Source organism: Oreochromis aureus, linkage group 19, assembly GCF_013358895.1.
Source record: "Oreochromis aureus strain Israel breed Guangdong linkage group 19, ZZ_aureus, whole genome shotgun sequence".
In the NCBI taxonomy this organism is placed as follows: Eukaryota; Metazoa; Chordata; class Actinopteri; order Cichliformes; family Cichlidae; genus Oreochromis; species Oreochromis aureus.
Window position 1 is genome coordinate 11,787,450 of NC_052960.1, and position 12,636 is coordinate 11,800,085.

The 12,636-nt window shown below is 40.6% G+C and overlaps 2 protein-coding genes across 6 annotated transcripts in view; both read right to left on the reverse strand.

Moving 5' to 3' along the window:
* Nucleotides 1–4,249, reverse strand: part of sptb (spectrin, beta, erythrocytic) — a 43,284-nt gene extending 39,035 nt beyond the window's left edge. The window contains exon 1 of the mRNA XM_031736943.2: nt 3,902–4,249. The gene's annotated coding sequence lies outside the window, so the exon portion shown is untranslated. The remainder of the gene's footprint in view (nt 1–3,901) is intronic.
* A 1,714-nt stretch (nt 4,250–5,963) lies between these two features.
* The window catches only part of stard9 (StAR-related lipid transfer (START) domain containing 9), a 36,778-nt gene continuing 30,105 nt past the window's right edge, over nt 5,964–12,636 (reverse strand). The window contains exons 23-32 of one of the 5 annotated variants that reach the window (XR_005609347.1): nt 12,402–12,590; nt 12,095–12,278; nt 11,756–11,920; nt 11,572–11,665; nt 11,168–11,316; nt 10,925–10,989; nt 10,583–10,785; nt 8,663–8,742; nt 7,109–8,298; nt 5,964–6,984 (exon numbers count right to left, since the gene is read on the reverse strand). Coding sequence is in view for 2 of the 5 variants with exons in the window: in XM_039603118.1 (XP_039459052.1) it covers nt 6,474–6,575; nt 8,140–8,298; nt 8,663–8,742; nt 10,583–10,785; nt 10,925–10,989; nt 11,168–11,316; nt 11,572–11,665; nt 11,756–11,920; nt 12,095–12,278; nt 12,402–12,590 (1,390 nt within the window). In the remaining 3 variants the exon portion in view is untranslated. Of the gene's footprint in view, nt 8,299–8,662; nt 8,743–9,802; nt 9,889–10,582; nt 10,786–10,924; nt 10,990–11,167; nt 11,317–11,571; nt 11,666–11,755; nt 11,921–12,094; nt 12,279–12,401; nt 12,591–12,636 lie in introns of all 5 variants that reach the window. The other 4 variants (XR_005609348.1, XM_039603119.1, XM_039603118.1 and 1 more) reach the window with 4 other exon arrangements.

Below are 12,636 nucleotides of genomic sequence, written 5' to 3' on the forward strand. Positions count from 1 at the left end.
GCATCACAACCAGTGATGATATTTACAGTTAGTTGCCATCCAACTGATAAAAAAAACAGGAAAATTATGCTTTTATTCTGTAAGGAGCACTTTCTCTCTGCAGTTCATTTTTTTTGGAGGGAGGTTTGAGTTTCAATCTATACGAGGCTGTATCTATAACTGACACCAGAATTTAATTTGGGGCATTGATGTGATATCAGCTGCAGTTTTAGGATATTTTTTTGCACAAAAATCAAATGTATGGCAGCTTTCAAGCTGCCCACATGAGTTTCTGTGCCCCCTCCCCACAGTCTCCATTTTGTACGTGTGACTTTGGTCAACTGTCACAGCGCAGTGTGTCTGTGTATTCTTCGTGTGGAATGGCGGGTTGAAGGGCAACCACTCAGATAGCTCTATCTGGGTACAGCATAGCTCTCTTATCATGCCACACGGGGGGAGGGGAACCCCTCTGTACTGCAGAAACGTGACGAAACCGCCTTCTTTTGAATGATGCCGCTCACGTAGTTCGAAGTACGAACGTGTTCGTGTTTGCGTCTTTTTGTTGGTGAGAATAGTCATGTGAGCTGAAGTGAGGCGGGGAGTCTAACTTAGGTTAAAACTCCATTAGATGAAGCATGGGGTTAAAGAACATGCCAAAGTCCCCCTTTACAGCACAAATTAAGACAAATGCATTTTGCTTTTACTAACATTAGAGCTTTAAATGATGGCATCAAGGCTAGATTACAGATAAAGGCTATAATCTGTAATTTGATGATAATAATTGTAGTTTTTTATGTGAGTCTAAAGTTCACTAAAAACAGTAGATGCACTCCATCTCTACGAGATTATCATCACTAATGGCATTATGTTATTATAAGTGTAATACTTTTAACAGTTTAACCTGTCGCAGTCCTCAGTATTTCATATGATAATCAGTACTTTACATCTTTATAATTAGTTGAATATTACTTTAAAAGGTGGCAAACATATATATTAAAAAAACTTAAATTGTCTTTACTGTAAGTACCGTATTTTACTAAATGTACTTTGACACAAATTACAAACTACAGTGGTTTGTTTGTTCAGTCCATTCAGAGAAGAGGCCCTCAGTGATGCACAGTGATGGCATCCTACAGGTGTCCCTCCTCCTCCTGCTCAGTATCAGTCCTCAGCAGAGGGCTGTTATCAGCACAGGGATGCTCCACCCACCACTAGGGATCCCCTTATCACCTCGTGCACAACCTGGCCGGCATGACTGCACGACGCACTTCTACTGCACAAACCCTCTCTAACACGGCACACAAATTCATATCCACAAACTGTCACTAAGCTGTGAGAATCTAATCGTGTTTGGGGATTGACCGACCGCTCCATTCAGCTGCTGAACACAAATCCAAACATGTTTATACACGGTGATGCTGCAGTCAGTTCCATTTGGAGACATGCTGAACTCCTTATTATAGAAAGTCCACTGACAGAAAGGTCACAAGTTCTCTGCCTGCCACAGCATGTGTGTCTCAATAGCAAGGTGTCCTCTCGTGGTGTCCTTGAGTGAGAGGGAACACTCTAATCTACCTGCTTGCTCACAGAAGGTCACCCTGGAAAATATTTAAAAATTACAAATACATAGATGTAAATTGTGGTATGCATAAAAGGCATGTGTGCACTGTTTCGCTTCTTTTTCATTTTTCTAAAATGATTGCATTCTGTTTAAAGTTATATTTTCACTCATATCACTAAATTACTGAGTTTAAATATGATGGAAAATTGACACAGTTAAGTTCTTGCGCCTCTACAAATAAAGCTTAATTTGATTAAATCTTTTTTTTGGCTGATTGTGGATAGATTTCTATCACCTACAGTAGATAAAGACCCCAGAACATGTTCCTGTTGTATATAAATCATTCTTGTGACTGCACGCTGTGAGTTGGTGGGTAAGAGGTGCTGGATAATCTCTCCAAAGCAGTAAAATGTCAAGAGGGATGATAAGAATGTCAGCTGGAATTCCTTCAGATCCCCACATGTTGCATGACCTGGGTGCGTGTAAGTATATGCAACATGAGCTTGGACTTCTGTGGAAACAGCTCTGCATATAACGCCAGCAGAGGATCTTGGAAAAATCTTTAAAGTTGTGAATGAAAGTTCTACCTTTATGCTTGGCTGAACTTAGTTGGTAACCTTCCTGTTACTGGACTTACTGGACCCCTTTTTTTAAAATAGCAAAACTACACTGTGAACAAGTATGTCCAATGCAAACATCAAATCAGCACCTGAGTTGAATTACAAGTCTGCAGATCATTTTTCCAGCTGTAAGTAAATGTTACGCTGGTGCTTGCTCTGCACTCTGAGCAGAACAAAACATTAGCTGGCCATGCATTATTCTGAGCAGCACAGAGTCAGATGGAGAGGATGAAATAAGAGATGGGTGTGGTCGAGATGTGTGACCTACAGTGTGTTTGTGAAACTGTAGCAGCAGGAGCAACTGGACTGAGGAGAGGTAGGCCTGCGGTCCAGCTGAGAGTAAATCTGAGACATAAACACCAAGCACTCAGAGATCAATATGGAGTAAAGAACAATTACTTGCTTTTATATATATATAGATATCTCTCTCTCTCTCTCTCTCTCTCTCTCTCTCTCTCTCTCTCTCTCGATATATATATATATATATATATATATATATATATATATATATATAGATATATAGATATATAGATATATATATATATATATATATATCTCTATATATCTATATATATAGATATATGAAAGAATGAATACCGAAACCAAGAGTAGAGAGGATATCAATCCATAAAACATAAGCTAAAAGAAGAAGCTCATTTCTTGTGGTCAATGTTGTTTTGACTTCAACAGCACTGACTGTGATCCTGCAAGAGGTTAAGATGAATCGATAATAAACTATTCCTGGAGTGTGTTTACACTGAAGTCCCTGCCTGGCCAGACAGAGCCACACATGCTCACTTGTCCTTTTAAGGGGAATAAAGCTGAACTTTCTTTGAGCAGGAAATGTGCCATATCTTTGCCTTTCAAAGGGCAGCAGACTGCTTTCAATCAAAGGTGGAAAAGGCTTTGCAAGGTGCTTTAACAAAGGGAAAACTAGCTCACATGCTACAGTGGAATGTTTTCAAGCTTTGGCAAACATAAGCGATGGAATGTAACGAAATACATATTTCTGGCGCTTTTCTTGGGTCACTTTTATAGAAAAATAAACACTTTTTATAAAAAATAACGACAAGTGTATGAACCATGATGCAACTTTAGAGTGATCTCTCCTAATATATTGGACGTGAAACTAGTATGACATCAGCAGCATTAAAGTATTACCTACATTAAAGCACCGGTATTAATATGACAGGGAGCCCACTGGAGACACCTTCTGAGTACTTGTACTTCGGAAATGTCTAAGCACACGTTTCAGTAGCATTGTGATCCTTTAAGTGACGGAAGTATACTTGAAGTATAGCAGACTACTTTTGAGCTAAGTGTTGCTACTTTTAGATTGGTAAATTATCTGAATAGTTCCGCAATACCTTCTGGAAAGCGTACAGTTTTGTGCGCAATCGCGCGCAATGGCCTATTTCTGCGCAAATTTATAGACGCACGCCACCCTGTTTTACAGTAAAAGAAAATAAATTAATAACTTGGAAATTTGTATATAGCTTTATTATAACAATGTTTAGCGGTTTTATTAGTAAATATTATAACAATAATAAATCATCCAGAGCTTTTACGTTATTATTAAACATGACAGCCCGGATCAACAGGTACTTTGGAGGAAACTTAACCAACAAACAACTGCGAACAGTAGTCTAAATAAATGAACACGGCTCCCTTACTATTTGCACAAAGATCATTAATTTAATTTTGCAATGACACATTAGTTCTGCCTTCAGTTTACACTTACTTGCTTCTGGTTTTTCTTCTGTCCGAAAGTGTTTATCTTTAGTGTTCTTCCTGCCAGTAAACCAGTTATAATCCCATTGACTCAGTGGGGGTCCTGGTCAGAGCGCACAGAGGTCTCCACAGCTCGAGGTGGGCACAGTCCTACACTGGGGACTAGGGAAAGGGGCTGAAGGCGCCGCGCGCTCCACGGTCATTCCCGAAAGCCAGGCGAGTGACCCACCCTGCAGAGTTAAAAATAAAGTTGGCGCATCTAGTACATGATCTGTGCGCGCAGGGGACGGACATTCCTGACAAGGGCTGGTGACTCTAAATGGCAGAGACACTTCTGATGTCCTGTGCAACGCCTCCCACCCCCACCTCAGTGCACTCCACCCCGCCCAGAAAGGGCTCTAATCGCGCACACGGCAACCACCCACCTACCTATCGAGACCCTTTCAGAAATGCCACCTCCAAGGCAGAGAAGAGAGGCCTGGACAAGGAGAGTGGACACACCTGTGTGATGAAGTCAGAGTCTGACGAAATGACATAAAAAAAAAGAATAAAGATCATTTAGAAACCATTTAAGCGATATAACTGCACCGATATAATCTTATAAGAAACTTCATTAAAGATATAGCGCAACAGCATGTTTCTAACCCAGAAGCACTCGGAGAAATATGTTTGTTTGTTTGTTTTTTTAATATCACCTTTCAGTACAACAATATCCAAAAAGAATTTCATTCAGCACTAAAGGTAAATGTTCTGCTTGCTACATACAAGGTGACTAAAACTGAACACACAAGAGGTTTTGATGTAACAGTTTCTGTGTCATAAAAAACAAATTATTTGAAAAATGGCTAATAACAACTTATTAGCAACAAGAAGTATGGCGCTTATAATAAAATACATACATATCACACCAGAAAAACATAAATATATATATATATATATATTTTTTTTTTAAGAAATAAAAAATATGCAATAAAAAAACCAAGAAATTAGTACAAAAAGCTGTACGGAGGTTTGTTTCAGACACTGACAACATTAAAATTGCAATCTATAAGTCAAAATTTTGAGTTAAGCATCTCAAAATTTTGACTAACTCAAGTTAAAATTTTGCAATTAATTTTTCCTGCTGAAGTTTTATTTTCCTTCAACCTTCCATACAGCTCCTACTGCATTTTTCACTTGTCTTTTTCTTTGGTGCCTCAGGGAACAGGTTTAGTTGAGCTTTAGTTGCAGAGCCAACATTGTCGTTTAATGACTCCACATAACATGGCTTCATATCCAAATACACAAGACCCGGAACGTCTGAGAGCAGTCTGGCCTTTTCTCATCTTAGTTAAAAGAACTGTACACATTAAAACAGCAACCTTTTTACAATCCTCTTCAATTTTACTAAATGCATAAAAGGTTTTGTGCAAGCAGCCGCAAACAGCACTCCGAAAAACAGCTACATAACACATTCAACAGCATTTCAAACACAAGGCAAGAGAAACTAAATAAATAACAGGCTTCGGAAACAAGTAGGGGTGGGTGGGGGGGGGGGGGGGGCTTAAAAACTCACCTAATGCAGATTCGGGGTACTGAAAACTATGAGAGCTTAACCTTGGAGCTGGTTAATAGTCTCCATATTTAAAAGTCTCATCAGCACGTTGCATGTTTGACATGAGGGCATGAACCATCATGTTCTGGTTCAAAACTGATCTGCCCTCATGCCCTTAAGAGTTGATAATAGTCAAAAGGTTCCCAACTTTCCTCTTCCTTGTTTTGCTACAAAACTTTTTTTCCCCTCATGTTTTTCTGCAGTGAGCTGATTAACATTTGCAGCTACAAAACAACTCCTTACCATTCCTCCAGGTTTGCCTACATGGAGCTACTATATAATACAGTATATAGCTTACATATCTTGCTTTTCCATTTTTGAGAATTGCTAAGAGACATTTGAAATTCATATTCTGCTGAATTAATCTTATTGAATATGTGAGGAAATGCTGCAGGCACACAAATGCAGCAGAAAAAGGACTAAAGAGAAGTTTGTGAAAATAGTCTTATTTTGTTTTGTCTATCACTACAATGTGGGGGGGGGGGATTTTATTGTGCATGTGCGAGGAAGATGTACACTGGTGGATTTAAAACATTAACAGAACTGGCTGCATTTTTCAGTCAACATATAAGAGAAAGTAAACACAGGAGAAAGTGTCACTGAGGAGGTAAAATGCCTGCTACTCATCAGGGGGATATAACATTTAGAAGAGAAAGTTAAGTGGTCTCAACCTGAAAGCACCTAAAAGCAACTGGCAATAACTGTAATGCCAAGTCATTTATTTAAAAACATCTAATCTTTGGTAAAACAGTCTTGAAAATATTCATGTGCATGTACAAATATAGAAAAACACCAATATTTTACAAAAATACCTTCATTAAGAAAAAAAAAAAAGCTGCTTCAACTTTGTGTCTGGATACAAAATGTAACAGTGCCCTTAAAAAAAATCAAGTAAATAACATTTCAGGTGCAAATTCAAAAGACAGACGGACTCCGTGATGGAGAGGATCTAAGTGCTCGCTGATGCGTCTTTGCGCGTCCCGTCGATTTACGAAGAAAGGAAAGCGTCAAGATCGGCGATCACGGCTGCCTGCCGTCTGGCAACAGCGTTCACGAGACGGTGAGGAAAAGATGGAGTTCCTAGGTCCAGCTGAAAATAAACAGAAGAGGAAACGGAGATAACAAATGACATCCATGTAGTACAGCCTGCAAATTACACTCACCAGACACTTTGTTAGGTGCACCTTGCTAATTCTGAGCTGGACCCAATTTTCTTTGTGGAAAGAGTCAACGAGGTGCTGAAAACATTCCTCAGAGATTTTTGGTTCACATTGACATGACAGAGCGATGCCTCATACAGTTGCTGTAGATTTGTTAGCTGCACATCCAGTGAAACAGCCATTAGAAGATGGGAACACACTGCGATCATGAAGGGATTGACACTAAGGCCTCCTGAAGTGCGTCAAGGAAATATTCCCCACACCATGACACCACCAGCTCAAACCATTGATACAGGACAGGATGGATCCATGTTTTCATGTTGTTTACACCAACACCACCTGAATATTACAGCAGAAATTGAGATTCAAACCTGGCAACATTTTTCCATGTTTCTAAAGCCCAAAGTTGGTAAATCTGTGTGAATCTTTTGCTGCTGTACACCAGAGACGCTCTTCTGCATACCTTGGTTGTAACAAGTGGTTATATTTGAGTTACTGTTGCCTTCCTGTCAGCTTCTGGCCACTCTCCTCTGACCTCTGGCATCAACAAGGGATTTTTACCCTGAGAACTTTTTGGACCATTCTCTGTAAACTCTTGAGATGGTTGTCTGGGAAAATTCCAGTAGATCAGCAGTTTCTGAAATACTCAAAACAGCCTGTCAGGCACCAACAACCACGGCATGTTTAAAGTCACTTAAATAACCTTTATTCCCCATCCTGATACTCCGTTTGTAGTTCACATACCTAAATGCACTGAGTTGCTGCTATGCGATCGGCTGATTAGATATTTGCATAAATGAGTAGTTAAATAGGTATACCTAATGAATTGTCCAGTGAGCAAGTTACTCAAACACAGTGAAGTTACTTTGCTGAAGAAAACAAACAATGTGCAAATATAAAAATACAATTATGTTTTCATTATAAAGATGCATTCTGAGTGAAGTCTTTTGTCTGTGCTGTATCAGCTGCTCCTGTGGTAAACTTTAACTTCGCAAGAAACGAAGGAGGAAAAAAAGCTTCTACTCCATGAAACTAATTTCCCTAATAGTGATAGGCCTGCCAGTGGAGCCATAAAGTCATCCTGCTGTTTAGATCAGCACAATCAGCCTCAATAATCAGCTCGAAAGACTGTGATTTACTGGAAGTTAAAATGCATAGACTTCAACTCTGCTACCCTTCAAGTGGTTGTACTGCAATACACACAACTGCCAATCTATTAAGTATATCTATCTAAAAGCAATATAGTGGAATATAGAAGTAATTCACTGAAAGATGTCTTCGTGGTGTTTTAGCCTGATAAATAAAGTGGAGTATAATTCAGCAGCAACACAAACTGCAGCCTCCAAAATGACCACAAAAACAGAAACCGAACATAACCTTCACAAAGGTCGGGTTTATTCTTCTGCTTTATGTGGCCGAATTACTTTTGCACCCAATGAAGTAGCAAGTGATGCATGAGAGCCTGTGGATGTATTTATAGCAAGCATATTTTACCTGTAGCAGGTAGATGACTCTGGTTACTTCCTTTTCATTACGTCTAACTGGTTGCAGGATCCAGCAACTGGGCAACATCTCCCCACGGATGGCGTCCACACTGGGCCGAGGGAGAGACTCCTCAAACACAGATTGCATTGCCAGCACGTGCAAGCCACCCTGCGGCAGAGAAAACAATATCAATAAAACAGGTGCCGCACTCTTTTGATCAGCCGAGAGGCAAGTGTACACCGGCACCAACAACCAACAGCTGACACGATTTCCTCCACACCCACTGCCTCTGAGTCAGAGTGTTGTTTATGCTCGGTGACTTCTAAGCATGAGTAGTATCTAAATAGCATGTTTAACATTTTGTGGATGAGGAACGTCATGCTGTTAAATTGCTGTTTGCACTCCAATGTAATCCGGATTTTTCTTTGTCAAACTAAAGCGTGTAAATGCTGCACATACTCCCTGAGCCTTAGGATGGGGAGATGAACAGTAATCACGCGGGCCGGCTGGTTGATGTTAAAGCTGTGCTCACCTGTTTGGACTGCGAGCTGATGCAGCAGAAATCTCGCGGCTGGCTGAGGTGACAGGTGGACGGATCTGTGAGGATGTAAACTAAACAAAAATGGAGAGATACGTGAAAATGATCAAGTATAGTCGAGAAAAACCTGGAAATAAAACAACTGGGGCAATGTAATAAAAGCCCAAGACTGGAAATAGATTAACTACTATAGAAACAGACAAACCAAACAGCTCCTGTGCAAGGATTTTATTTGCAGTGTGATGTTTGAGCGCAAGGCTCTTTCTCAGACTTTCACAAATACACTAACGAGCCTACTCATAATCTTCACAACAAACCACACATGACACATGTCGCCCGTTTCAGACTTCCATCAGTTAAAAGGTAATAAAAATAATGCTCAAAAAATAAGGGCCTGCACAATTATCACAGTTTAACACCCAGCCAGTTAAACTGCAGGAATATCAATCTGTAAAGTGAAAGTGACAGCAGGTGCACTCCTGATGTTCTCCTCTTATGCTTCCTGGCTGATTTCCCTCCAGTTTTCCTTTTTGCTAATTACTGGTACCATGAGACGGTACCTGCAGCCCCCACATGGCTTTGATAGCTTCGATGCGTCTCCCATCACAGTCTCAACAGGCCACTTGTGCATGTTTATGCCCCAAACTGTCAGAAACGGACGTCACGAGTACATGACACCCGATAGTGAGACCTGTGCTTACAGCCCAGTACCGTGCATATCGATAGGCAATTGCCAGAGAATACCAGAACTGGCACCGGCGCCCCCTGAGCACATGTGACACACGTAAGTCTGGATTTTATTTCATATATTTTGATTATCTTCTTAGTTGTATTTCTTTCTTAAAATATTATTTTTTGAGCCTTTTGCCTTTATTAGATAGTGTAACAGTAGAGCGTGGACAGGAGAGCAGTGAGAGAGAGTGGAAAGACACACAGCAAAGGGCCTCGTGTTGGACTCAAACTCGGGTCGCTGCATCTTTATCTTCAATTCTCTATGTATATTTTAGTGTCTAACAGACTCTTGCTTGTTCTTTGTGATTGTGTATGCTGTAGCAAGACAAAAATCAATAAATAAAATATTTAAAAAACAAAGTCACATACAAAGAAAAACTACACTATAAACAAATCACGTACCTTCACTACTTTCTACTAGATGTTTTAATTATCCAGCACCAATTCTGTTTAATACTGGGATACTCGACTGGTGGAAAGAAAGTTCACTAAAAAAAAAAAAAAAAAGTCATATTCACGATACAGTGACTTGATACTTTTGTTTAAATTCTACATGCTCGCATAAAAAACAAAGAAATTGTACTAAGAATGAAAACTTGGAGAACAAGAAGCCAGCAGAAGTAAAAAAAGGCCTCGTGGTGGGCTGCAGGTATTAAATGAAAACACACTGCAGGTGTGAGAATGGAGCTGGCCGCGTAATAAAACAAACTTGGCAGTGATGAATGAGACCGTGCTGAACCACGCTGTAGTACAGATAGTTAATGGATGCAGATGCGTTCGCTGAGAAGAATTTGCAGGCTCTATTAACTGCGTAGCACAAAATATAAATAGTTTTGCTGTCAAGATAAAAGTGTAAATATTTTATTTTATTTTTAAGATTTGCTTTTTAGCAAAAGCACAAAGGTTTTTGCAAGGTAAACGGATTGCATAAGGTCACCTTACATAACCGTAATTCATCAGTTTTTCTTTCTGAGCAATGACGTTTAAACAGTGTTTTATTTTCTGAACTCTATTAGAAAATAAGAATCTTACTTTTTAAGATGATGTTTTAACTACTAGCATTATAACAAATGAATGGATAGAGAGGAATGAAGTTGCAAGAAATCTCTTGAAAATTGTTAGTTTAAGTCAAGATTAAATGTACTGACATTAAAACTGCTGCCTATGAGGATGTTGGCTCACCAAGCTGAGTGCTGTCATCTAGTGGTCGTGTCCACACTGAGCGGACTGACTGATTGTACATGTGGCTCTTGGACAGCTGGGAGATTAGGTTCCACAGGCTATCCGGTGGTCTGTCCAGCTCCCCAGCCCCCAGGAAACCGTGGACAGATGGGCAGGAAGAGGGTTTGTAGTATGCCTGAATTCCCCGTTCACCTCCTTGGTAACTGGGTAAAGACAGACACAGTTCATTTTCTAATAGCACATAAATGATTTTTGTGATGCAAATTGTCTACTTGCTCAAAATTATCCTGGAGCAGGCACGGAGGAAATCCAGAAAAAGGGAGATGGTTGGAGAATGCTCACCTCCAGCCTGCTGCGGCTTTGCCCGTCACCAGGTTGCCAAAATCCCCTGAGGCAGCCAGTCGCACCTGTCGAGACAAAATGTCTTATTCAAACTCAAAAAACAAATACCACTGAGAATAAACCCAAAACTTTTATAAAGGACAATTAATTATTGTGTGAATCGTTCAATGCAAATGCAAGATACTAATTAGAATGTCTCTCCTAGAGCACGTTTTTCTACAGCTGACTTTTCAGGTATATTACCTCAGCCAGAGCTCGACCTAGAAGACTGAATGTGATGTCCTGATAGGTTGTCGATATGGAAGACGAGGAGCCGACGGATGCTGTCCGCTGGCGTGTACAGGCCGGAGATGAAGTCATCAGAGGTTCAAAGCTGCTGGTCTGTTGGACATCTAATAAATCATATGATATCATTAGCACATTTAGATACAGAGGATGTAAAGAAGAGGGTAACGAAGTGGTGACAAACCTGGGCAATAATCTCATTTATTAGTCGCCATATTTAACAAATTGCCAAAGCTTCCAAAGAAGGCAAATGTAAACCCTGAAATAGCAATGATTCATCTGGACGTCTTACTGAAATAATAATTAATCATGATTATTGCCCAAATCTGTTTGGGGTTGGTGATTAACTGTCCTGCTGTTACCCTGGGCTGACAGCCACCCTCTCTGTGTCTTCACACTCTGTGGAGCACAAATAGGAGGACGCATCCCAACCTTCAGCCCTTCATTCTTCATGATCTGGACAGAAGAAAAGTTGAGCCTTTTTAGCTCAGTCTTAAATCTCAGTTATTTCAAATCTACTGTATCATGTAGCATTAATATACAGACCTGTCCTGTTCGAACTGGTCTGTTGCCCTGCTGTAGTTGGGTGGTGTTGCCGCTGTTGTACCCTGATGTTGGTCCAGAGGAAAGACTCAGACTGGATCCTGTGCACAAAGTGCTGTTGCTTATCCTTGTCCGATGCCTCAAGTCATCCTGTCCGGCACAAGTCACCTAGAGTCAAGTTCATACAGACTAAACTATTTATCCAAACATTTACAACAACATCTAAATGCTGCACAGCACACAGGATCCCCTCTATAGTCACTTTTATCATGATAAGATGAAGACCCTGGAGTTCACTGGCTGGGATCTTTAATTATTCTCTGTGATATGAGTCTGACTGACCTTGTCTTCCTGAGATAGGGCCTGCTGCTGTAGCCTCCTCTTCTCAAGCTCAGTCCGTTCTCGCAGTCGTTCTCGTGCCTTTGCGATCTCCGTCCTGGCTTCTTCCCGAGCTCGACCGTAGTCGCGCAACAGCTGCTCAATGTCAGATGGATACTGGCTTTCTTCCCTTGGAGCATCTGGCATTCTTCAGTAAAAACAAATAAGAGCCAAATAGATTTTCTGTTTATATCACTCCTGAAAACCTATGCACAAAATGTGAGATTCAAGGAGCCGTTGTGCTTTGATTTTGTGAAACTCAGCATCTCACCTGGCGCTCTCTATCACTTCTTGCCGAAGCCTTTGAAGATGCTCTTTGTGCCGACTGGGCACTGCAGTAGATGCAGCCTCCTGAGGACGGAGGCGAGGGTGCTTGCTCGGACTCAGGCTACGAGTTCTCCGGCAAGTCTGGAGGCGCTCCTCCCTCTCCTGCCTCAAACCCGCAATACTCCTGCGATGCCTGAGGGATCAAATTAAAAAAAACAGTAACGTCAATGAAATCTAAG